Source organism: Pseudophryne corroboree, chromosome 4 (genome assembly GCF_028390025.1).
Source record: "Pseudophryne corroboree isolate aPseCor3 chromosome 4, aPseCor3.hap2, whole genome shotgun sequence".
Classification (NCBI taxonomy): Eukaryota; Metazoa; Chordata; class Amphibia; order Anura; family Myobatrachidae; genus Pseudophryne; species Pseudophryne corroboree.
Genome location: NC_086447.1, coordinates 720671153 through 720698840, shown reverse-complemented (window position 1 = coordinate 720698840; position 27688 = coordinate 720671153). Strand labels below are relative to the sequence as shown.

The window sequence follows — 27688 nt, the reverse complement described above, 5'->3', positions numbered from 1 at the left end:
GAGCCTAGCTCCACACTCTCTGAGATTGGCCCGCGGGTCATTCAGTGAAACCAATGATGGTCTCCCGTGGCCTGATTGGTGATCATCGATGGCCACTCACAATTATACCATCGATGGCGAACACACCATCCCTACAGAAGAGCGAAGTGTCACATGAAGCAACCCAGTTGTTGGTGACGCCCGTTGCCAGAAAGTAAAATGGACGTCAGCAGGGGCTCCAGCTGCGTCACATGACAGTTGCTCCTCCCACTCTCCCTTCATTGAAGGTTTGGACCCTGCAGAGACGTCAGGCGTGACGTATGCAATATAAACACGGGCTGGGAGCTGAGTACGCTGGATTATTGTGAGGCTGAAAGTGGAGTGTGAGGAGCTGCTGCAGCAGCAGCAGCAGCAGCAGCAGCAGCGCCGCCGCCGCCGCCGCCGCCTGCGGAGACCCGAGGGGTGTGTCGGGAGCGCGCGTCCAGGGGCCACAAACCGGGCATTGGGAGCGCCCCATCCTTTATAGTGACCCCGGCATGGAGATGGCGGCACCGCTCGCCCAGTTTGACGAGGACTGGCAGGACTTTTACGAGTTCCGTCCTCCGTCCTCTTCTCCCGTGGGCAATAGCCGCCTTGACAAGGTGAACTCTAACTCGTCCGCCACGTCCGCAGCAGCAGATCCCTTGCCGGGGGGCCTGGGCACTCTGGAGGACCTGACCGAGCTGGACAATGGCTTCTCGGTGGAGCTGATGGGAGGGTTCAAGTCCATGGAGGATCTGGTCAACGACTTCGACGAGAAGCTAACGGTGTGCTTCCGCAACTACAGCACCGACACCGGCAACATCGCCCCTGTCCGGCCCATCACCGAGGAGGGCATCATGCGCGATGACGAGTGAGTGTGGTCGGGGAAGCCGGGGTGTATGCGGCGTGTCTTTTCCCTCATTAGGCAGCAGTGTGTGTAGTGTCATGTTGTGCAGGAGTGTGTGTAGTGTCATGTTGTGCAGCAGTGTGTGTGTAGTGTCATGTTGTGCAGCAGTGTGTGTGTAGTGTCATGTTGTGCAGCAGTGTGTGTGTAGTGTCATGTTGTGCAGTGTGTGTGTAGTGTCATGTTGTGCAGCAGTGTGTGTAGTGTCATGTTGTGCAGCAGTGTGTGTGTGGTGTCATGTTGTGCAGCAGTGTGTGTGTGGTGTCATGTTGTGCAGCAGTGTGTGTGTGGTGTCATGTTGTGCAGCAGTGTGTGTGTGGTGTCATGTTGTGCAGCAGTGTGTGTGTGTGGTGTCATGTTGTGCAGCAGTGTGTGTGTGTGGTGTCATGTTGTGCAGCAGTGTGTGTGTGTGGTGTCATGTTGTGCAGCAGTGTGTGTGTGTGGTGTCATGTTGTGCAGCAGTGTGTGTGTGTGGTGTCATGTTGTGCAGCAGTGTGTGTGTGGTGTCATGTTGTGCAGCAGTGTGTGTGTGTGTGGTGTCATGTTGTGCAGCTGTGTGTAGTGTCATGTTGTGCAGCTGTGTGTAGTGTCATGTTGTGCAGCTGTGTGTGTGTATTGTCATGTTGTGCAGCTGTGTGTGTGTATTGTCATGTTGTGCAGCAGTGTGTGTGTATTGTCATGTTGTGCAGCAGTGTGTGTATTGTCATGTTGTGCAGCAGTGTGTGTGTGGTGTCATGTTGTGCAGGCAGCAGTGTGCGTGTAGCCAGAGTATGGAATTCCGGGGTACTGTTATCTTTGCAATTTGTGTGACACTATGGTAAATCATAGTAAAATCAGTGATACTTTGTACATTAAAGGCAGGTACATACTACGCGATTCGGGATTGCCGCCTTTAGACGACTGTATAGTTGAACGATATGCAATAGTGTTGATAGTGCTAAAACTCTTCTCAAAAGTAAAAAAGATATTCAAATCATTAACGTTAAGATATGTAAAAAAACTCATTTAACAAGGTTTCTCCACCTTTCCACACAAAAAAAGACATCGTCGATGTAGCGTCTCCACAGCACCAGGTTCGTTCCGAAGGGACAGTGGTTCCAGATATTCTCCTCCTCCCACTGTCCCATAAAGATGTTAGCATAACTCGGAGCGAACCTGGTGCCCATCGCCGTGCACACACATTGGAGATAAAAAATACCCTTAAAAGAGAAATAATTGTTCTCTAGAATAAAATTAACCCCCTTGTATATAAATTCCTGAAGGTCCCCTTCCAATCCACTGTTAATTAGGGCCACTTGTATTGATTTTAGACCTACACTGTGCTCTATAATAGTATACAGTGACCGGACGTCTGCCGTGACTAATATCATTCCCTCCTCCCATTGTAAATCACTCATCAACCTCAGAAAATCTCTCGTATCTTTCAAGTGTGCCTTACACATTTCGAAACCAACGGTTGTAAAAAATAATCGATGAATTCTGACAAGTTTGAGGTGATTGAACCTATCCCAGACACAATTGGGCGTCCTGGGGGTTTCACCGGGTCCTTATGGATCTTCGGTAGGACATACATGACCGGGATAGTGGGCTCTGTGATGCAAAGGAATTTCATTTCTCTTTCCTTCAGGGTTCCCTTCTGGTGGTATTCCTCCACTAATTTGGTCAAAGCTTTTTGATTTTTTTCCGTTGGATCCGACCTCAGTCTACAGTACGTGGTCCCATCCCCTAATTGTCTAAGCACTTCATTTTCATAGTCCTCCCTTGTCATGATGACCACCCCTCCCCCCTTATCAGTGGGTTTAATCACCAAATCCTCATTTGTTCTCAAACTTTTTAATGCTCCTCGTTCTTTGAATGTCAGATTCGGTCTGGAGACTTTCGTTTCCATTGTTTGAATGTCATCCGACACTAGCTTTAAAAAGGTTTCTATAAAATTGCCTTTTACATGCAATGGATTAAAAACGGATTTGGGTTTAAAGGGGGTATCTGTGGCTGCTGGTAAACTCAATGGGGCACCGTCTTCTTTCATTAGAAAGAACTTCTTAATGCAGATTTTTCTGACAAATTTATGCAAATCTACAAATGTACTGAATTTGTTTAGGGGAAGCGCAAGTGCATATTTTAGGCCTTTTTCTAAGAGGGAAATCTCCTCCCTTGCCAGAGTATGGGTACTTAGGTTGAAAATCTTGACTTTCGTTTCCATCATGGGTAATATTTCCATATCCCTGGGTAGTTTCCCTGCTCCATTATTTCTACTTTTTGTTTTTCTCTTAGATCTCTTCTTTTTCAATCTCCCACCTCTGGTCCCTCTCTCTTACCTTGGGTACCTCTGATTCCTCCCCCTGGATAAAAAAGGGACCGGGGACTGTGGTTGTTCCTCCAGTAGTCTAAATCTATTCTGTATACCGGTTCTGATAGGGGTATTTCTCCTCCTTTCAGCTCCTCCATTGTAATTATTTCTATTTCTAGACCAATCCCTCCTATTGGAAGTATTGGTGTAATTTTTTGGTCTCCATTCCCTTTCCTCCTCCTTAAAATCCCTTGGTCTATATTCCCTATATTGAGGTGTTCTTAGTCTCTGATTATTTTCCTGCCTTGAGTGGTTTTTATAATTTTTATTAAAATGTCCTCTTCCCCAATTTAATCTCCCCCTTTCTTGTTGGGGATGGTTCATTTTTCTCTTGTTGGATGATTGGGTGTGTGTCTGAGGTGACCTCTCTAACCCTCTCTCTTCAACTTCATCGTCCTCCTCTTCTTCTATGTTGTGTTCCTGTTCTCCTGATAACTCACATTTCTTATCTCTATTAAATTTTCTAACTTTTCTTTCTATGAGTATCTTTTCATTCTTTTTCAAGCTATTTTCTATACTTTTTTTCCAGATCCTTAAATTCCTGTAGGTCTTTAAATGGATTAATTAAAGTCCTATAATTGGCAATTTCTGCCTCCAATTTTACTAATTCTTGCTTCCTATCAACAATGATTAAATTTATCAAAGATAACGAGCATGTTTTTAGTATCTTTTTCCATTCCGATGAAAAGGTCTCATTAGAAGAGGAGAATGTTGCATTCTTTTGGATGAGTAGTCCTCTAGGGATAATCTGGTGGGAGAGGTACCTTTCCAGTGTAACCATCTCCCACCAGATTCTGCTTTCTCTCAAGAGAACCCCCTTCAATTTTTTTTCATCAATCCTTCCAAATTTTCATCTACAAGGACTGTGGAATCTCCTTCCTCTCTAAAAACGTAATCGAATGTAGACTTACGATTATCTCTTAATTTAAACATACTATGCAGCACAATCTATTCTCTAAGAAGGAAACAAAAATGTATTACTGAGAAAATTAGGAATAATTCGTGCGCAATAACTTTAGCAGCTGGTAATGTCTCAAAGACTCCTAGAGGTTTCCTTCACCCCTCACCAACACAGTGCACAACAGAAAGAATATGGAGACTGAGACTTAACTAGCGCTTCTTATTCCTGATGGTGCTTGTTTTCCACAGGCTTCCGTCACTCACAAATGAGTATCATAGAAATATAAAGTGTATATAGTGAAATACCATTTTAATAGCATACATATATGACACACATCTTTAAAATACAAAAAGGTCAGATATTGCACAAATCCCTTCAAGCAGCAAAAGAAAGACAGGCTAATTACCAGATCACTCAGAACTGTGGTTAAACAGTTCTAAAAGCGCATGGAAGATGGTATAGGGATTTCCGGATAGTCCCACCACACACACGTTAGGTCTTACTGGATACTGGTCCTTAAGTCCGTCCTTAGGCTTGTCAGGAGGTAACCTACGCGTTTCCACCCCGGGCTGGGGGTCTTTGTCAAGGTTCAAAAGTCTGAATGCTGACCTCCCCATTCAGACTGCTATTTAAATATACACAGCACCAATAGGAATCCTAATCGCCCAGCTGGACCCTATACATAACTAGAACTACCAGTCCCATGGTCCTCTTCTGTAGGCGTCCCTATCGTCATGGAGACTCCAATCCTAATCTAAAAATCTTCTAGTAGGCGGGCTCGTTGTCATAGAGACCCGTTTGCTTGTCTCTCCAGTTCGGGCTCGCTGCGCTCGCCACGCTACGGGCACGGTGGCGCGCTACTATTTTATTCTCCCTCCAGGGGGGTCGTGGACCCCCACGAGGGAGAATAAGTGTCGGTATGCCGGCTGTCGGGATCCCGTCATATACTGTGCGCCAGGATCCAGTCAGTCGGCATACTGAAGACCACCCGTTATTTGGTATGGCCAACTTCTCCACTTTATCTCTCGCCAAGATTTCTCTCCCATAGTGTCCTGCTACTACTAGTGATTTGGTGCTAATTTAAAGTGGGGTACATTTATCATGTGGTAATAAGCCCATTTTCTCAGTATTCACCAAAAAATGGGTTATTATAATTTCTCTAAAGGCAAACCATAGCAAAATACTCCAGACTGTGTAAACGGGATGCGTTTAATATGTCTGAATCCGGGCCAGCTGACAATGCTGCCAGTCGAAATCCCTGCGCACCTGGGCTATTCCCACTCGACATCCATAGAGCTACCAAGACCGCAAGGGGTCACTTAGCGCTCGCCCCACTGTTGGAATTCCGGCGGGTGGGATGCAGATGTTGGGATGTTGACAGCCGGCATCCTGTCTGCCGGTAAAACATACTGAATCCGTGTAAACCATTCTTCTGCCATAGCCAGCTATAACCATAAAGTAAGTATTTATGGTCGCTTGTCCCATAATGCACGGCTCCGTCTGAGGATTGTGCTATGTTACTTACTGTACCAGCCCTGTTGCTAACTCCAAGCTTCCTCACACTTGTGCCGCCAGACTCCAGAATGAGATCTCGTGGTTCTGTGAGATTGTACGCATACATGGTGCGCATGCTGGGAGCCGTTCCTTATTGTATTAGCATTAGGCTGATGTAATACGGGCTGGCCAGAGATCACCAGCGATGGAAGCATGGGGCTAGTGCAAGTTTGGGTGGTGCACCAGTGACGCATCAAAAAATGCTCTAAAGGTGACCATCCACTACTCAGACTTGTCTGAACTGCAGATTGCATCAGATTTCTCTTGAACTCTTCTGGGAGCGTCCCGGGAATCTGATCGGACCCTGGCTTTAATTTTCACTGCATTCACTTCAGATATATTTGATGCAAAATATCATGTGCCAGATCACATCAGATATATCTGATGCACACATGCTACATGTGATTGATCTGATGCTGCTGCTGCCGCTGTTCCCCCTCTTGGAGGGTGGGAGTGGCCAGGGAGATGCCAGTCAAGTGACGCTTCAGATGAATCTGATCAGATATATCTGAAGTAAAAAAAACACTCCGATGTGTACCTGATTTCTTCAGATTCAGATAAATAGTTGGGGCAGCCTCAAAGATCTGTAGTTCAGACATATCTGACACGGGAATGCGCATCGGATCGGAAGAGCCATCGGATGTGACACTTTTCTTCAGATTTTCAGATGCGTCGAAATCTGAAGAAAAGTGTCCAAATCGGACTAGTGAATGTGGGCCGTACGACTGCAAAGCACCATTTCAAGATGCTGCAAGTGGGAGTCTTAATTTAGAAGAAATCGTCCGCTGCATTAGCACAAGATGTGGACACAATTGCGTCTGACCCTGAATTAGGCCCATAGTGTGCTGTCAATACTGTGATCTCTGCATTGCCATTGTGTCCCTCCGGATTTGGTATGAAATCCCGACAGTTGCGATTCCTGCGGTTGGAATCCTGACCACGAGCGCAGCATGTCCCCTCGCGGGCTTGCCACGCTTCAGGCCCGTTGGCGACCTTAGGTCGGCAACGTAATCTATTCCCCTTCAGGTGGTGGCGTGGACCACTACCCAAGTGGGGATTCATTGGTGTCGGGATTCTGCCGTCTGTATTTTGACCACCGGGGTCCCGACAGTCGGGAAATTAACTGCGTCCCGTCCCTCCGCCATTAATGTCACTTGGTGCATTGTCATAGTATCCTTCTGCTACTAGTTTGACCTAGTGCATTTCCAGTATCCTACTTTAATTTCTGGTTCTCTCTGCAAAAGATTCTCATCCTATACTTCTAATGAGGTGAATATTTCAACTTGATTTGCTCCACTGTCAAAAAAAATTGCATTTTTAAGTTATTGCAACCAGTGCAATCAAAGACTTATATTATAGACAGTCCTGACGTCCCCCACTCTCATGATTAATTTAAGACACAAATAAAGCAAAGTCAAGTGATATTTCAGGAGCATATAATGAAATGTTTTTAAATACATGCAAGGAGTATTCCTGGCAGCACTGAAGGTTCCACATTGAAGTCATTCACTCTTTCCAGCCTTGTCAGCAAAGTGATGTGGAGATTTGTATGTTGTAAATCTGCACTAGTGTAGGGGTGCGAGAGGTAGAACCAATAGGAAGCGTTCTGTGATTGCAGCTTATAATGGCTCCACAGCATCACAATCATCTAGTGCTGTGTTGCACTGTGGCCACTACCTGCGGTAATTAACGCATGCCGGAAACAGGCTTTTAATGTGATTTTTGTCCAATGGTATTATCTGGCTATCCAGTTAGCCTGTTATTACCGTGCAGTAAATTACCCTATACTGCGCGTAAGCACATAGGTGGACCCATGTGTTTTCGCAGCAGTGATCGTAGCTTTGATGTGCAGTTATCAGGGTTTTGGTTTCGCTTGCCTGAGGCAGGTGGAGCAAAACCCACAATAAGTGCCGGCGGTCAGGGCTAATAGGAAAGCCCCCTGTGATCCATTATAATTAATGTGGCTAATTAAATACCCCCTATGAGATCTGTGTAAATCACGACAGCATGTAGCATCCTTAAGGGCTACTTCTGTGAGGGGCAGCCGAGGATAGGGTAGGGTTTTTCCTTGTTCCTGGCAATACTAAAGGGTTATGTTAGGCAGTGCTTTTCTGTACACAAATAAAACCTGGCTTAAACAAAGTGTGAAACTTGTTTGTTTCGCTATGCAATGTTTGATTACAACGGTGTGTATGTTTATGTATGTGTTTATTTACCATCCGGTTTCTTTTGGATTTTAATGTTAATTTGCAAAATCAATATAAATTAGTATGCAGTTGAATATGGAGCATTTATTTAGAGGAACATACACTAGCTCCATGGATTCTGTATGGCTTCATAATACCACTAGTATGTTGCATGTGTTTCCTGTCTAGAATACATGATTGCTATTACTGTACTTGGATATTGTTTTAAAGGAATTGGGGTTATCTGGCAATTGTATCCGCAAACCTTTTCTGGAAGTCTTTAATGCTGGCCATACATTAGAATGATCATCATCCGTAGGAGACTCATTAGCTATAGAAGACACATTTCTTGATGTAGCCTCCTGAGGTAGCGAGAAGCAATGTGCAAAAGAGTCTGGTTTGAGTGCTCTTACCAGGGCTTTAGATGGGTTTAACATGATGCTGCACGTGAAAAGAATTGGGCACCCGATCGGTACAACAATTATGTTGGTAAAGCAATTAAATATCCCCCCACTCCTTGAGTCTAGATGGTTAAATCAAAGTGCCCAAGGTATGAATTTGAATAATTGTATTCATATAATGTTTCTTCTCTAAAACGCCTCAAGGTGCTTAACAGATAACTATAAACTTGATACAGTGGTTTTGTTTTCCCAAAAAGTAGAGCAACTTTGAACATAATAAAGAAGTTTTAGATTTGCATGGGAAAGGGTTTGTCGCTACATTGGTGACAATGTGCGGTGAAATGAACGGAGAGCTAACAGGATTACCCCCTGCATAAAACATTTAATGAGATGCTCATTCTGCATATGAAAGTACCAGATGCGGCAGCCATCTAGGGTGCACTACAGTGGGTAGGAGGCGTAATTCATGAAAGATTAATATGCAGTGGTGAATTACAGAGAAATAATAGTTGCGGTAAGGAGAGAACGTGCAATGCTAAATATACATTTTGCACACACAAACAATCTGAATAACACACTGTTTTAACAAAGCTAAATATAAATTGTCCTCAGCGCATGGTAGCAGCCCGGGCGGGTGTGAATAACATGGTCCTGAAGAGATCGGTCCCAGCATACTTCCCCCCCCCCCCCCCCCCCTCTTGCTCAGGGGGCAGACTTTATAGTTCTGGCAATCAGCTTCCACTCACCTTGTGGAGTAGGCGCAAAGGGTGTCCTGGTGTTCTCTGCTGGAGGTGTAGACCCTCATGACTGGCCGGTTGAGGCAACCCAGGTACAGGCAGGTGTGGAGCCAAGACGCCAGGCCATTGTCTAGATGTCCCTGTGCAGTAGGGGGTTGAGAGTGATTAAAAACAAACCTGGAAGCGATCCGCTGATAGCTGGGTAGTCACAGCGGCTCCAGATTAGGGGACTGAGCAGAAGGGTGGGTGGCAAGATGGTGAGCTGCACTGTATAGCAACGTTGCCTGTCTGTTCCTGTCCTCTCTGTGTGGCCATAGGACGATCCGGCGGTAGATGTAAGCAGGGGGCCAACAGTTGTGTTGCAGCAGTGGTCCTTCAACACTGCAGACTGCAAACCTCACAGCTGCTGAACTTTCCCCTTTCAGCACCGTTGGGGAGACCTGGTCATCCTGTCTGATGTTGGCCAGGATCCTGTCCCCAGTGAGATGCAGCTTCGTCTGTATTCCAGGGGCAAGGTAGCAGGCCCCAGGCAGGGAAAGGGGGGAAAAAAAGATCTGATGGCACCAATTTAATAATTTAATCTATGCAATTAATATCTCAGATACGACTGCTGGAAACCCAGGGGTGGGACAGATCGCTGCCAAATGTGACTCTGTGCCGGGGGGTTCTGCTACCACCATCCTGTGTATCAAAAGCTGGCCATGGGTTGCCTCGAAGGTGAGTGGCAAGAGATGGGCTTTTTGTGCGTTTGAGGAGCTCATCCAGCCTGTGACTGCTCTACTCAATGGCCTGAATTAAGTCAAGCGTGGATATCCTTAAAACCTGGACTGTAATTGCGGAATTTGGGAAACTCTGTGATAGGTTATTCATTGAAAATGTTACAAGTGTATTTGTCTAGGAAAAACAAACATTGTAAAGAATTTAGGATATACATATGTGAACACTGACTCTCGAATGCAGTAGCAATCCCCTAGTGGAGGTCTGAATTATTGTGTGTGTGTGTGTGTGTGTAAATATATATATATATATATATATATATATATATATATATATATATATATATATATATATAGCACTCGCGATGAGAAGCAGTAAATAAATGTTTATTTTGCAAAGTTTCAATTCATTGTGATTCTTTTTCAAACTCACACTGACTCGAAACATTGCTGTTTGCACAGTAAATGTATCTGTGCATTGCATGTGTTTTTTTTTTTTTTTTTTTTTTAATTCTTTACGAACAATACTAGATTCTGGCACCTGGTAGAATAAGAATAATAATTCTACTTGCTGTTCTCTTATATGGTCCCATCTAGGCACATATGGCAGAAATTATGGGTTGGGTTTTTACTTGCTGGCTAATCTTCAGCTGTATTAAAACAAGTAGTTAATATCACATCTCGTTATGGCAGTGTATTCTCCATCAGATACCCTTTAAACTTCAGAAGTGTTGGAGGTTAAGGCAGGAGTAAGCCGTATTACTGTAGCTATGGCTGTCCAACTTTCATGGTGTACCTCTTACTACTCATATGCAGAAATACTGCTAGCACAGAATACTGCTCTGTGGCCAGATTGTGCTATGTATTGGATAAGGTGGTGCAACTTTAGCATCACAATATGTAATAAAACCCTCAACTAGCAACTAGCTCTAAAAACTCTTGAAGGTAATAAATCAACAAGAGTTGATCGGTTTCATTTCCTGCCAAACTGTTCTAGTTTTCTTGGTCCTTGGCTTATTTTCCTATAAGAAACTTTGAGGCATAGGGGTATATTCAATAAGAGTCTGATCCATTCCGACATGCAATTGTCGGAATGGATCCGACAACCCCTATTCAATAGACGGCCAAATCCGACTGTCGGATTTGGCTGTACACAGGGTCCTGTCAGGCCGCTGCTGTCAGCGGCTGCAGATGCGCTGACAGCAGCGGCCAGGGGAGCAGAGATTGGCGACAGTGAGTGGGAGGGGCTGGCTGCGGGGGATATGTGTGGAGCTGCACTGGGAGGCGCTGCAGGGAGAGAGGTGCTGCGGGTGGCAGGGGGAGCAGAGGTCGGTGGCCGGCGGGAGGGGCTGGCGGCGGGGAACAGGTCTGCGGCGGTGGGGGGAGGCCCTGCAAGGAGAGAGGTGCCTGACTGGGGGCAGACAGGCACCTCTCTCCCTGCAGCGCCTCCCCCCGCCGCCGCCGCAGACATGTCCCCCTGCAGCCAGCTCCCACCTGCTGGCCGTCGTTCTCTGCTCCCCAGCCGCTCGCAGCACCGCTCCTCTCCTCACCTCAATCTGACTTGTTTTCAAGTCGGTTTGAGTTTGTCGGAAAGGGGGCCAAAACCTGTCTGATTTGGCCCCATTTCTAACAGAAGCATGTGGATCTGCGTCTGTTCCGCCGATCCATGTGTTTTCCGACAAGTCTGTAATTTCCGACTTGTCGGGAAAAATCAGCCCCTATTGAATAGGTCGGAACCCCTTTCCGACCTATTTCTGTCGGAAGCTGCAGTCTTTCCGACAAGACGGCAGCTTCCGACAGTTATTGAATACACCCCATAGTCTAGCATTTGTAAAAAGCTAGGTACACACTAGGTGTTGGGAGATCTGAGGTTGGGCTGACAGAGCAGCAGATTCAGGTAAGTATTACACACTTGCAGATTGGCCGCTTGATATGTCTTCCTGATGTCGCAGCTGGGGGTGGGGGGGATTTGAATTAGCTGTGCCAGCAGTCCCTGTACAAAGTGTACAGGCAGTCGACGGGCTGCCCGTACACACAGGTGTGCCGATTTATATCGTCCATTGGCTGTGCTGCAGGGCCAACGCTATATGTCTGGACAACGTCGTTTGTACCCACCTGCAGACGATATATCTGTCCGTATGTACCCAGCTTTAGTCTTGGCTTAGTAAATTTCACTATATGGACAGTACGATCTTTAAAGTGTACTAGTCATCCTGTTGGCTCTGCCAAGGTAACTGACCGCAAACTCGTTAGGAACTAATACCTCATACCTTGTTAACGTCAGACCGATAATTACAGATTGGTCGTGGAAAATGCACTGTTCACTTATTGGCCTGATTAGCTATTTATCATCTGATCAGGCTGATATTAGTCTCCTTTAGGGAAGCCAATCCCGGGCCATTTTTCAATCCCGGGTATCTGGATTGAAAAATGGCCAATCCCGGGATTTGGCTTTTAACTATGTGGCCGCCCCCTCGCCCCGCACACATAACTCACCATATAACAGGGGCGGGTGGGTGGGGACCATCCTCTGCTCTCTCCTGGTGGCTCCCACCGGCATGTGACTGCGTACGGTGACCTCTCACGCTGCGCTGGGGAGCCGAATGAAGGAAGCCGGGCAGCGTCTGAGCGTCCTGTGGTTGCTCAATGCTGATCCCTCAATCCCCGGGATTGGAGCTGCCAATCCCGGGATTGAATCCCGGCTGTTTTTGGCCCTAAATACCGGGATCCCGCCGAGCCAGATCCCGGGATTGGCCACCATAGTCTCCTTGGCATTGCAATTATTTGAAGTAGGTGGGAGGAATGGGTGTAGTGTGTGTTGCCAGCGGTCGTGCTCCCAGCACACGGGCGCCGGAATCCCAACTGCCGGCATACCAACAGCTGGCCGAGCGCAAATGAGCCCCTTGCGGGCTCGTTGCGCTTGCCACGCTGTGGGCACGGTGGCGCGCTATGCGCGCCATGCTATCTATTTTCCCTCCAAGGGGGTCGTGGACCCCCAAGAGGGAGAAGAACTGTCGGTATGCCGGCGGTCGGGATTCCGGCGCAGGTATGCTGGTTGCCGGGAACCTGACTGCCGGCAAAGTGAAGACCACCCGGGAGGAATACATACCTTTTACTGGTGGCCGGGATCCTGGACACCAGTATGCCGGCAGCGGGGCGAGCGTGGACACGGTGGCTCGCCACAGGATCTATTCTCCCTATATGGGTGTCATGGACACCCATAGAGGGAGAAATGCCTGTGGCGCCGGTATTCCAGCTGCAGCATTGTGACCGCCTGTCGGGATTCTGGCTTAGGCATTGTGACCGTCGGAATCCCATCAGGCAGTCTCGTGATTGCCTCCCAGGTGGGAAAAGGGTGTAGAAAGTGCAGTTGGGAGCCTGGCTTGTTCTCCTTATAGAACAATTGCATGGAAATTTTAATTTGTATACCAGATTTAAATGTTTCATTAGATCCCACCTATTTGTGTCTTTGTGGAGTCTTCAAACAGTGCAGACTTCCCACTCCATATACAGGGTGAGGCATGGTAAATGCTATTAAATTTTTAGTAAATAATTTATAAAAGTGTATGGAATACAGTTAATTTGTAATTGACTTTGAATTTGATATTGTCATTTCTTGGCGTATAGCAGCCTTCAGTTCATTAATGGTTCTTGGTCGATGTTTGAGGACCCCAGCTTCAGATGGCCCCATTGGCTGTGTAGAGGCCTATCATGAAGCTCATGAGGATTGTTTTCCACCCAGTAACAAAAATTCTGCTTGTTATTGTAGCCAGACAACTGAAAGTGAGCTTAAGCAAGAAATTGCCGTGATAACGCCGGAAATGACCTGCCGAGCAATGCAACACTTCAGTGATACACTACATGTGTATCACAAATGAAGGCTACCATCTAGATGATATCTTATTCAAAACCAATCAAAAATAAAATGTGTTCCATGCACTTTTAGGTTATGTACTACAATTTTGAATAGCACTTACCATGCCTTTTTGTTGACCTTTAAAATTTGGGATTTTTTTTTTTTTGCCTCTCCTTGTATGATGGAGTTCACCAAATGGCTTAACAGTAATAGGCCCTACACATTGGCCGATACTACTGATAGATATGAACGATCTCGTTCATTAATGAACGCGATATCGTTCATATCTTTGTGTGTAGATACCAATGATGAATGATGCGCGGCCCCGCACTAGTTCATCGTTGGTGCCGGCTCGTTTAAAGATGTAAGCAAATATGGACAATCTCGTCCATATTGGCTTGCATTGCTATGGAGCCGGGTGACTGGGGGAGTGAAGAAACGTCACTCCTCCTGTCACAACCTCCCCCCCCCCCCCCCCTTCCCCGCCGCTGGGTCACCTATTGGCCGTCGGGCACCTCGGCGGCACATCGCCATGTGTGTGGGGCCCTTTTGACCTTCGTACCATGGTGGAGTGTTGTCCTTGCATATCTGAAAACTGGAGAATTCTCCTCAAATAGAGTGCCAGTTCAGGGAATATTAGCACTTGTAAGTACAGTCATTGAAGAACAATGCTTTTTTGAAGCATTGGTAATATGGGAGATGTGTTAATTAGCTTAATTGTTTTTCTAAAGAATGTGCATTTTCGAGATCAGTGCTCCTCTTCCTACTGATCAGGATTATTTCCCTTTTAGTGTGTTTCCTGGTTGCTGCAGTGCTGCTGTCTGTCAGTGCTTTGATGCACCCAGCTGCTGATGAAAGAATTGTTTGCTGCTGTCATTGATTACTGTGTGTTCCTGAGCTCGTTATGTATCTCTATTAAAATGCATTGCAGTTCTCATTGATTTAGCCTCTGGGATGTGCATGATCTTTGCATCGAATGCCCTTTTCTATTAATATTGTTTCTGTGTGCTAGCTACACAACAACTTCTATTTAAATACCGTCCTCCTTCTGCCTTCTCACTTTAATGTGGTCTTATTTATGGTTTTTCCAGTGTCTTCTCGTATTTGTAGAACAATTGTCATCCAGGTAAAGTGATGACCTAATTGGTAAATGAAGCATGTCACATCTATGTCTCATACAGTGTGAAGATTACTTTGAATGCACTGATAGAATGGTTATTTAGTTCTTAAATACTACTGATAAAGGGGAATGTTTATTGTGATTCTACTCCAGCTATTCACAGTGCAGTTGTTTTCAGTAATGTTTCTGCTTGGGTTGTATATCTAACTGAATGTAAATCAGCATTTGCAGATCTAGTTATCCTGCAATCTGGCTGAAAAGCAATATTAAATGGGTCCCTGTACTCTTTGTTGAAAAGGTCACATTAGCATCCAGACATAACTTTATGCCATTTAATCCCAGCTTGCAAAACTAATGGGCCCTACAGACATGCCGATCCGCCACCGAGGTGGCCGACGGGCGACCCGGCGGCGGGGGGCAGTGACGGGGGGAGTGAAGTTTCTTCACTCCCCCCGTCACGCGGCTCCATTGAAGTGCAGGCAAATATTGACGAGATCGTCCATATTGGCCTGCATGCACAGCCGATGGGGGACCAGCGATGAACGAGCGCGGGGCCGCGCATCGTTTATCGCTGGAGCCTCCACACTGAAAGATATGAACGAGTTCTCGTTCATTTATGAACGAGATCGTTCATATCTTTCAAACAAATCGGCATGTGTGTAGGGCCTATAACATAAATGTGTTCTCCTACACCTATTGTTGGTTTTGTTTTGTTTATTTATTTATTTGTTTATTTATCCATATGGCTTCAGACCCATGGGTAGCGAATCCTGGGGCAGATGTATTAAGCCTGGAGAAGTGATAGAGCAATGATCAAGCAGTGATAAGTGCAAGGTAATAACGCACAAGCCAATTAGCTCCACTATGTAAATGATCACCTTGCACTTATCACTGCTTGATCATTGCCTTATCACTTCTTCGGGCTTAATACATCTGCCCCCCTGTGCTGCATGCTTTTTCCTCACTTTTGCTTGTTAGGGCCTCATTCTGAGGTGGGAGTAAACATTAAAGCAGTAACTGTGCGCCTGGACAAATGTTGTTGCAATGTCTAGGGTGCAAATATACTTTGTCCTATATTTTTTTTTTTGTCTTAGAGTAAATACTGTCTGCTTTTGCATGTAGCCCACATGCTGGAAAGTGCTATTTCTAACACTGCAGGTTAGATATGAGTTTGGACATTTCCCTACCACATGTAAACCTGTCTGCCCCAACTGCAGTGCAACATGGTTTGTTCTTTTGAACAAACCATGAGTAAGGTCCTAGTATACTAGTTACTTAGTAGTAGTAGTGTTGTTGTTGTTTTTTGCAAAGGAATTGGTATAAAATAGTAGTTAGTAGTTTAAGAACAATGATGCATGACACTGGCCATTCATATCGGACCGATCAACATTTTTTTTTTTTTTTGTGCTGCCTTTTTTTTCCCTCTAGTTTGCATTTGATTGTTTCTAATGTACTGTACCAGGATCTTCAGATTAGTGGTTTGCTCATCTAAAGCTGGGTACAAAGAGAGTATAAATGATTAAAGCTGGGTACACACTTAACGATGTGTACCCAGCCCGACATCGCCTCCCCCGAGGGAACCCTGCATGTGGTAAGTGAATACACACTTGCTGGGGAGGGAGGGGGGTGCAACCACATGATATGCTGCATTCTACAGCATGTAAACTCTAGCACCTTCCGACGTTGGGCCAACTGGCGAAGTCACTAGCGACCCACAGGAGTGCACATGCCACAAGGACACACTAGATGATGTACGTGATAGGTCACTCCAATCCATGGGATACCCAGCTTAAGTCCCAAAGTCTGTGGCATGCTAATCGTGGTGGCTTGAGATTTGAGGATGTGTGTGCAGAGGTGTAGTGTGGGGCCATAGCACCCAGAGCAGGCTCATGTTACGGCACTCCTCCCTATCCACACACATACCATGCTGTGGTAAACTGAAGTGAAGAAAAAAAAGCTGTGGTAGTGGTACATCTCCTGATTAGAGAGCTGCCAATCACCAATAAAAGCCTTTGTTGGGTGACCCTATCCAAGCCACACAGTCGTCGTCATCCCCCCTACCCAATATGACCCCTCCAACCATCTCACAGCTGGTGCTGCTACATAAAGTATCAGCAGCTACTCTGATACAGGCACGGCCAGCAACAGAAATCATGAGGTCCGGGAAACCCATGTTCTTTGGGGCCCCCCCATCCACAGGTTCCTAGAAGGTATAGGTCAGTTGCTTTGTAATAGGGAACCTATGAATAATTGGTTACTACCTGGGCAGATGGCAGCTTCAGTCGGAATTCAATATTCCCGTAGGAGATGGTCCTGGAAGATGCCTGCTTGCATTATGTCAGAATGAAATAGCAGAGGGGGATGCGGTTATGTGATACCCAACCCGGCAGAGGTTCTACCAGATAATACATGGTGCATGGTAAAATGCAAACTTCCTGAACAAACCATTTTATATCTTTTGAATGGTATTTGCTAATTCAGTAACGTTTCTTTAGAAATGGTGCGGCAATGCAGATTAAGGTTTCCTACCCTTTTCGTTCTAATCCTGCCTGTTGTGGATTATATCCAGCCACTTACCCCAGTTCCTTTCAGCCTCATCCTCCACCCTTTTGTTTCTCCAGTTTTTGTTTCCTCATGTTTCTGCCGCTCCAGCACACCACCACCACCACTACCACCACCAAGTCTCTCCAGCCTCATCCCTCCGTGTTTCTGCAACTCCAGTCCCTTTGTGTCTCTCCGGCCCCAATTTACCTTCTTATATGGCATCTCTTGCTGCAGCTCCTCTTCACACTGTGGCTATGCTGCCTTCCAGCGCATCATGACATCATATGCTGCGCCAAAAAAACATATTGAACTGGTAGCTCCTGTACACGACTGCGCCATGCTGATCACTGCAGTGGCACAGGCAGCAATCTATAGAAGGAACTATCGGCGAGGGACAGTAAGCACCCAGCTTGCGCTTCACCCGCTCTGCCCTCACTTGCTACACGTGTATGTTGACACATTTATTTTAAATGGGGATACAAGTGTAAATATAGATCTTTGCTTCACCTACTGTACATCTGACACACTTGGTACTATTTTGAAATGGATGTATCTTGAGATGCGTCCGACTGAAGATTTAGAATATCTGTTTTTGTTTATTGATTCACTCCCTCCTGTACAACTCTTTTGTACATGTGGTCTGACCACATACGGACCAACTTCTAGATGAGACATTTTACGGACATTCAGCCGCTAATTGCTATTCTTTATTATTCTGTTATTTACAGTTAACCAAGTTTTTCTGGTAAAGAAAAATGATTAATGTATGATATGCCTGGTAGGCATGCAACAGAAATACACAACCTGCTGTAGATTGGAGGTCCTCACATGGCTGCCAATTGAATAGCCAGAGTAATGGGACTTACACACTTGTCTATGTTAGTGATTTGGATGATGAGCGATCTGAATGATGATCGTTTATTGTCCAAATTGGCTTACATTGGAAAACCAACGATGAACGACCACAGGGGAAGCACGTCGTTCGTTAGTCCTCCACACTTAACGATATGAACGATATATAGTTCATTTCTGAACGATATCGTTCATATTGCCCATCAACATCGCTAAATGTGTAGGGCCTATTAGATCTTTACAGACCTTCAATTTAAATTTTTTAAGCAGGTGCTCATTCACTAATCTTGCAGGCCCTAGGGGTTAAGCAGATATTCTATAAAACTGGTAGGGCTGTAAATGTTAAGATGTTTGTAGTATTAATAACAAGGATATAATAATAAAATGTCAGTTTCAATGTATAATATCTCCATAAAAAAAATTCCATATAATGTTTAGCCTTTATAAAGCGCTAATTTAAGTAAATTACTGGATGGCCACTTAGATTTTTCAACTAGAAAGCACAAATAGGCAGTATATAATAGACCTGTATGGAAGAGAGTTATTGTCCATATTGGCCTTCATGTATAAACGAGCCGGCACCAATGATGAACGAGCGCAGGGCTGCACATCGTTCAGTGTTGGTGCCTACACAATGAGCGATATGACCGATATCCCGTTCATTAATGAACGAGATCGTTCATATCGCTCAGTGTAATCGGCCAGTGTGTAGGGCCCTTTTAGATGTGGAAATAAAAGTCCTGCAGTGTAGTGTCAGACCAACAAGTGTAGGCAGGCTGCTGTAATAAAAAAAAAAAAAAAAAAAGTCCCAGGTACAGCAAATGCACAGATGGACACATGGTCAATGAATGTCCTTTGCTGCTTAGCACTGTGGTGTCTTTTTCTCCCAAATGGATGAGTAGTGAAAGTGGCACCACTGCCAGGCCCCAGACCTAAACAGGGAAGGACCTAATAACAATCCAGCTGACTATTCCGATAATGTATGCAGGCGTATGTAATACCATTTACACGTTTAGCTCCGTAAATAGAAGACTTTGTCAAAGAGGGATCCTAAAGATTGTCCACATGTGTAAGGCAGGCATTCTCAGACTCTGTCCTCAAGGCACACTATCAGTGCAGGTGTTAGTGTGTGTGTGTGTGTGTGTGTATGTGTATATGTATATATATGTGTATATATATATATATATATATATATGTGTATATATATATATATATATATATATATATATATATATATATATATATATAATATATTTATTATCCCTCCCCCCCCCCCCCCCCCCCCCCAAGCAGTGCATCTAGAAAGCAGGACTTTGGCATTTGTAACTGCCAAATTGCTTTCTAACAAATATTTAAAATGCCCGCTCTAATAATATACTGTGGACACCTGCGCATCTTATTACCATGTGCTATACATCGCAAAACACTGCATCCCATAAGAGAAAACAATACACCCACACATTATCTGAGTTCCAAAGCTCATTGATGTATATATTTGTAATTAAAAGGATATGTATTCAATATATCACAATGTACAGTATATATGTATGGTTACAATTTACACAGTAAGCAGTTAATACAAACTAATTCAAATACATACATGGCCAGCGATACAATTACCATATTTTGCTCAATGATTTCTACGCTCCCCCTCCTCCATCTTTAGCTGTGTCTCAACTCCAGCTAACACAAGCAAAATATTACCAACACTCCATCTCGCTCAGGACCCAACGGAAAAAGAACAGTGAGCTGTCTCGTGTCTGCAATCAGCTCTGTACTATGTAGTTTGGGGGAATGCACAGACTAGTCTAGGGGAGGGAATTTTCTCATTCATGATGAGTCACTGGTCAGTTCATATGCAAGCAAGGTCCAGCCTTGATGGTGTAATCACAGGAGATAGCCACTGGCTCCAGGCTACAATCATGCTGTCTTCCAGGAAATCCATTGTTCTAATAAGAGTGACTTTAGCTTTCATACATTTAATCATATCTACTTGTTGCAATGAGCTACAACTTAATAACAGGCATCAAATTGATATACACATTAATCTGGTTGCTTTAATACCAAACACGACATGTCTATCTTGCTTCGTTCCAATAATACACATACATGACGTTACTCCATTATATAGTTTTAAAACATTATGATGTCTGGTGCTTGATATGTTATAATTATGTGCTGTATGAAATGTGTCAAATCTATCTCTGTGGCATGCCTGTGTAAATGCGTATGTTACCATATATTGCTGTGCTCGCTGCGCGTATTTGCAAGTATAGCGACTCATAATGTGTGGAGTCTGTATGTTCTCTCTATGTAACACTTTTGACTTCGACAGTCCACCCTTTGGCATTACCAATAACTGCCATCAATTATTAACCTAAGAAAAAATATTTCTGACCATAATCGGTGACCTAGACACACGTATGTGTGGAAGACAGGGAGGAGGATGAGACATCCTCTATATGCACTCGGTGGTCACGGGACCACTGGTTGGGTGTGGGACAACATTCAACCTATAGAGTATGCTGGGACAGTGCTTTGGCCTATGTCTGATTTGGACGAACATTTCACACATACATGTACCTACGTCTTTGTACACTGATGTTCAGATTCGATTGAGTTTCTGCTGGGTAGAGGGAGAAGACACAAACAAACAAATCGTGAAAGTGACGTAAAGTTTTCATGATTTACATATTCCTATTATTTTCTGAACATTGTTTCCATTTCTGGAACGTATGCTAGGTCTGTTTAATCATTGAACAAGGGTTATAAGTAGTGTCCTTCCTAGATAACATAAACCTTCGGAGTTCGGGGAGAGCCACTCATAAACCTTTCTTCCACACATATTAATGAGCTCTTTATCTACTATGTGTGAATAGCCATTGTCTGATTGTTCCTAATTACCTCCCAATTTCCTGAAATTGGTGAGATTTAAACATACCAAGGATTTATCTATGGTACTGGTGGATCTTAAGGCTAGGGGGTCTAGTTATATTATATTCTTTGTCAACCGGTCCCCTCCCCCTTCCGTGTAATTCATGCACCTCAGCTAACTCTAAAAAAAAATATGGCACTAATCCTGCATCTTTTCGTCTTAGAGGTACTTGTGAGCACATCCAACATTCCGTTTGGTTTAAGACCTTACCCACTAGCGAGTGGTAATCACTCAAGGGATGTCTGTCACCTTATTGCTAGACTGACATCTCCGGATGCTCTCATCTTCAAACATGGGGTCACAATAGCTACAAAATACAGTATTCCTCAGACAATAGCCTATCACGTTACCTCCGTAACTACTAGACCTTTGATTTTTTTTCTCTGGCTTTAACAAACTGATCGGCTAATCCTGGGATCCTATAAGGAAATCACTCCTTCCTCCAGAACCAGTTCCAGACCCACACTCGAACCCTCATGAAAAACCTCGCAAAAATAGAATGTCCTGAAAAAAAAATGTTTGCCAGCGGGAAAGAGAAAAGAGAAATAAAACAAAACAACTCTTGTCCATAGCAAATCAATTACAACGACTGGTCTTTCTGTGATCCTTTAGTACGCTCAGGTAGTGTTTAACAGTGCCGCCTCTCAGTCTTCACGGAACAGACTCTCTGGTGATTCTTTTGCGATCTCACTCCATTTACGAGTTCCGTCCGGACTACCGACTTTCCTGCAATGGGAATCGTGTACCCAAGTCGCTCTCGGCTACTTTCACTGGGATTGTGCGGTCAACAAAACTTGGTACGGTCCTTCCCACCTGTCTATTAGGCAACCTGAGCGTAAGAACAATCACACAGTCTCTTGGTTCACAATCAAGACAGTTAGTATTTGGCATACCAGGAATCAACAGTTTAAAGTTCTTTTGTCAAGTTCTCAAATGCTGGCTCATCTCAATAAGGTACTGTACTGTCACCTCATTGGTGTATTTGTGATCATTGTGCGGATCAATCATGACATGAGGTTGTCCTCCCAAAACCCCCAAAAAACAAAAACAAATATTTCGAAGAGGGTGATTAGTTAAGTGAAGATCTGGGAGTGGTTCCGATGCTACATAATACTAGTGGCAGTGTCTATGACCACCTTAGTCCAATTTCACTTTGCTCCTACTTCTAGGGGGTACCATTATCTACACACAAATTTCTGCACAATTTTTCTTTGCGGTAAACACAGCAGCATCCGTGGCGGCAGGAAATGCCTCTACCCAGTTTGAGAAAACATCATTGCACACCAATACATAACAATTCCTTAAGGGTGTTAACTGTACGAAGTCGATTTGTATTACCTGAAAAGGTCCGTCTGCAGGAGGGATATGGGATGGCTCTGTTGGTATTGCCTTACCAATATTCTTCCTCAAGCAAGTAAGACATGTCATTGCTTTCTTACCTGCATGAGAAGAGTACCCTAGTGCACTCCAGTAGGCTCCTACCAGCTTGCACATACCTTCCTTACCGTAGGTGAGTCAGACCATATGCCGCCTCAGCTAAAGTCCTGAGGACTCCTGACCATATCCCTTCGACTTCCAGACCTCCTTTTCCTGTAGGGAACACAAATTTATATCTTAATTTAACTGTTGTGTGTTTGCAATGTAGAGTACCATGAGCATAACTTGGAAAAAAAAAAAAACATCTCTAGAGGAGAGAAATAAGAAGAAAATATCAGGTCTGCGTTCAACCAACTGGTATATCAGTGTCTATACAAAATTTCCCTTCACCAGTATTCTCATCCTTCCTCCACCCTTTGTGCATGACAAGGCACACTGCAGTAATACTGGTGTTATCGTGCTGGTGAGATATACTGGGTTCGGGCAGAACTCTGAAAGACCAATTAGGCATGTAGTGTTTGAACTGTAATCGGGTCCATGTATTGTACCACCCTGTGTGAACGCAAAAGATTAAGAGGAAACTGTGGAGAAACAGAATAGAGGTTGGTGACAGATAAGTTTGTAGAGGTGGAGAAAATTTTATTAAAATGACAACTGGATTGGGCACGACGGGGAATTGACTCTCAACTATCTACTCCCCTTAAAAAAAAAATTCTGTGTTTGTTGTATCGCTATTGGGGCTATCCAAGCCATCAATCCAGTGTCCTGTCCATCCTAAGTTTATAGGGAACCCGGTATCTGTGAGATAATTTCCTCTACCTGTGATGGACATGAATCTAGAACAGTGAAATGTAACATTAGTCTTCGTGGGTGAATAACATATAATGTGCTCCCGCTCAGGAAGTACAAAGTATGTATATCATATCTAACAAAGCTCATGTTAAGTTAATCAGGGGCCATTTCTGCTAGGAAAAAGAAGCAAAAGTTTAGAGGCCCCATCTTAACCCCAGCAAGTTTTGTCAAAGGGTAATGTTGCATTATTTATTTATTTATTTATTTATTTATTAACAGTTTCTTATATAGCGCAGCATATTCCGTTGCGCTTTACAATTAGGACAACAGTAATTGAACAAAACTGGGTAAAAACAGACAGACATAGAGGTAGGAAGGCCCTGCTCGCAAGCTTACAATCTATAGGGAAATAGGCATAGATACACAAGGATAGATGCTACCTATTGCATAATGGTCCACCAGATTGCTAGGTTCTTAATGGGTTGTATGATGATACCCCACAAAGTTATCCAAGTGTCAGGAGGGTGTGAGACTAAAGAAAGACAAGATATGTGATGTTATGAATACTCTACAGAGGATGTAATTAGATAGGGAAGCACTGAAGGTTATGTGGGTGGGTCTGGAATTTGATAGGCTTGTCTGAAGAGGTGAGTTTTCAGGGAACATTTAAAGGTTTGGAGACTAGAGGCGAGTCTTACTGTGCGTGGGAGGGCATTCCACAGAGTGGGTGAAGCCCGGATAAAGTCCTGTAATTTTGAGTGTGAACAAGTAATGCGTGTGGATGAGAGACGTAGATCTTGTGCAGAGCGGAGAGGTCGGGTAGGGAGATATTTTGAGATGAGTGAAGAGATGTATGTTGGTGCAGTTTGGTTAATAGCCTTGTATGTGAGTAAAAGTATTTTATATTTAATACGGTAGAATACCGGTAACCAATGGAGGGACTGACCGAGCGGCTCTGCAGACGATGAACGTCTGGCAAGGAAGATTAGCCTCGCAGCTGCATTCAAAATGGATTGTAGTGGTGAGAGCCTATGTTTGGGAAGACCGGTCAGGAGACTATTACAATAATCAATGCGGGAGATAATGAGAGCATGGATTAGAGTTTTTGCTGTGTCTTGTGTAAGATAAGGGCGTATTTTGGATATGTTTCTTAGATGTATGTAACATGATCTTGAGACAGATTGAATGTGGGTAACAAAGGACAGTTCAGAGTCAAGAATGACACCTAGGCAGCGAGCTTGTGGGGTAGGGGTGATTGCAGAGTTCTCAACAGTGATAGAGATATCAGGTTGGAAACTACTATTGGCCGGTGGAAATATAATTAATTCTGTTTTGGAAATATTAAGTTTGAGGTGGCGAGATGTCATCCAAGATGAAATGGCAGAAAGGCATTCAGTGACACGGCCCAATACAGATGGTGACAAATCAGGGGAGGATAGGTAGATTTGAGTATCATCCGCATACAGATGGTACTGAAATCCGAAAGAGTTGATTAGTTTGCCAAGAGATGTGGTATAGAGAAAAGCAGAGGACCTAGGACTGAGCCTTGCGGTACTCCAACTGAGAGAGGTAGCGAAGTAGAGGTGGAATCAGAGAAACGAACACTGAAGGAGCGATTAGATAGGTAGGATGAGAACCAAGAAAGGGCTGTGTCCTGAATACCTAGGGATTGTAGTGTTTGTATGAGAAGAGAGTGGTCAACAGTGTCAAAAGCAGCAGAGAGATCAAGGAGAATAAGGAGAGAGAAATGTCCTTTAGATTTAGCAGTGACCAAATCATTCACTACCTTAGTCAGTGCTGTCTCTGTGGAGTGTTGGGCACGAAATCCTGACTGAAGTGGGTCCAGTAGGCTGTGTGAGTTAAGAAAGTGTGTGAGGCGAGTGTAGGCAAGTCTCTCCAGTAGCTTGGAGGGGCATGGGAGCTGAGAGATGGGACGGTAGTTAGAGAGAGAGTTCGGGTCAGAGTTTTGTTTTTTCAGAATGGGAGTAATCACTGCATGCTTGTATAGAGAAGGAAAGATACCAGTAGACAGGGAGAGATTACAGATTTTCGTTAAGGTTGGGATGAGCACAGTAGACAGAGCTTTACTAATTTGTGAGGGTATAGAGTCAAGGGGAGAGGTATTAGAGTAGGCAGATGAAAAGAGTGCAGATACTTCATCTTCATTTGTAGGATCAAAGGAAGAGAAGGTGTTAGAGGGTTCAGGCAGGAAATTGAGCAGGTCACTTGCTGTGGAAGAGCATACCATTTCATTTCGGATCTTGTCAATCTTGTCCTTGAAATAGGAAGCAAGATCTTGTGCACTGACAGTGGCTGGTGGGTTAGGTGAGGGAGGGACAAGAAGTGATTTAAATGTATTAAAAAGTCGCTTGGGGTTAGAGGCTTGAGCAGAGATGAGAGATTGAAAATATGTTTGTTTGGCAGTGTCCAGAGCAGTACGATAAGAGTGGTAGGTGGTCTTATATGTGAGAAAGTCACTTGAACTACGAGATTTACGCCACTGGCGTTCAACTTTTCTTGAGAGTTTTTGTAAGTGTCTAGTGTATTTAGAGTGCCACGGTTGACATCTAAGTCTACGTGGAGTGTGATGGGTAGCTGGAGCCACTTCATCAAGTGCTGTTACTAGAGTTTGGTTAAGGTGTGACACAGCAGTCTCTGGAGAGGTGAATGTAGAAATTGGTGAAAGCAGTGGTTGCAGAGAGGTAGATAGTTGTTGAAAATTAATAGCGTTAATATTTCTGCGGGTAAGAGGTGTCCTTGTAGACTTTAGGGACATGGAGTTTGAAGTAATGGAGGAGAGCATGCATGTGATAAGGTTGTGATCTGAGAGAGGGAAAGGAGTGTTAGTGAGTTCAGAAACAGAGCATAGTCTGGTGAATACAAGATCAAGGCAGTGGCCCTCCTGATGAGTAGGGGAGTCAGTCCATTGGGAGAGGCCAAGAGAGGAGGTTAGAGAAAGTAGTTTAGAGGCATGGGGAGATTGTGCATTGATTTTGTTCTTCCCATTAGCCGAATCTGTGTTTTCTATATGGCTTGTGATTCCTTACTATATGTCCCTTGGTCCCGTCTATCTGTTTAATAATGTGGCTTGTGTTTTCTGTCTAGGGGGTCTATATTGACTGTGTGTCCTACTACTCCTACAATCTCTGGCAAAATGCCCTTCCTTCCTACAAGTGTAACATGTTATTGACCTTGACTTACCATTAGGGATCTGGGGGTTTGGACTGATGGGTCTTTTCCTGTATGTGCCTGCATACTTACCGTCCTCAACCTCTCCTCCTGTTGTTCTCTGTGCCTAGCAATATTCTTGTGATGTTCAATAGCGCACTTTCTTAAGATTAGCTACTGTGACCCATTTCCAATTTGGCAAAGAAGTCTGCACCCTGACCCTCAATGCCTTATTGAGACCCGTCCATTAGCACAGAGACAGCCACCTCCAATTTGCCGAATTAGTGTTTACCAGTGATCTTATCCAGATGGAGAGTTTTCTATTACTGCAAAAGACCAAAAAAAAAAATTTTTTTAACAAGCTTCTAGGTCATGCAAAGTATTCATTCAATCCTTCTCATCCCTTATTAAGGGTCTGTACATGGTCCAACAAACATTTCCAAGTTCATCTTGACTAGGGGCATTACTAGGAATGAATACTTCTTATATGGTAACTAAAAGAAATACCCGGGTTTACCCTGTCTCTGTCCGCTTTCCTACTGGCAAATACTAATGTGCGGACAGGTTTTTATCCATTTCTGACATTACTTTCTTGATTTTTATTTTATTTTTGGGTTTTACTATATATGCACACGAATGATACCATACTTACCAGTTCCACTGGTCTCAGCCACTTCCCCCGCAGGCTGCTGCTCTTTTTTTACCGGTTGGATACTCCTCTGAGTGCATGAGAAATGGCTGAAACCAGTCAGGTCGCCTTCTCCTCCTAGATAAAACTTTAGTACATATATAGGTTACATTCATATTTTTATTATTTTCTATAGTTTGTATGCTGGCCGTAACTGCTTCCACATCTACATATGGTGGTGTACTTGCTTTCGCTTTTTCTTCCTACTTGTTTATTGTTGCTACAAGTTCAAATAGTTCTTATATTTCCGTTCTTGTCTTATATGACTTTGGTTAGACATACCACCTGCAATACCCTAGGATCAAACTCGCCAACCCCAGGGAATGATGCCCTATCTTCAGCAGTCATACGTACCCATTCATTGCAAAAAGCCTCCGTGTGTGAACCATATTTCTCACACATGATAAACCTTGCTGACCCTTTTGGCCTCAATTCTCCAGCCTGAACCCTGCATAAACGTCACTTGAGCAACTGGCTTCCATATTTGTGGGTCTTGCCTTCTCGGCCGTTTCCACAAACACCAAAATACTCAATGCAAGCAGACTGTGAAAGTTACTCGAGCGCCTTTTACTCGCTCTCGCCCACGCTGGCCAGTACAACGATACAC

At 44.3% G+C, this 27688-nt stretch overlaps 1 protein-coding gene across 2 annotated transcripts in view; it reads left to right on the top strand.

Moving 5' to 3' along the window:
* Nucleotides 1-274: 274 nt before the first annotated feature.
* The window catches only part of FEZ2 (fasciculation and elongation protein zeta 2), a 198642-nt gene continuing 171228 nt past the window's right edge, over nucleotides 275-27688 (top strand). Inside the window, exon 1 of one of the 2 annotated variants that reach the window (XM_063918036.1) lies at nucleotides 275-871. In XM_063918036.1, coding sequence (XP_063774106.1) covers nucleotides 516-871 — 356 coding nt within the window. In that variant the 5' untranslated portion in view covers nucleotides 275-515. The remainder of the gene's footprint in view (nucleotides 872-27688) is intronic. The other variant, XM_063918037.1, reaches the window with a different exon arrangement.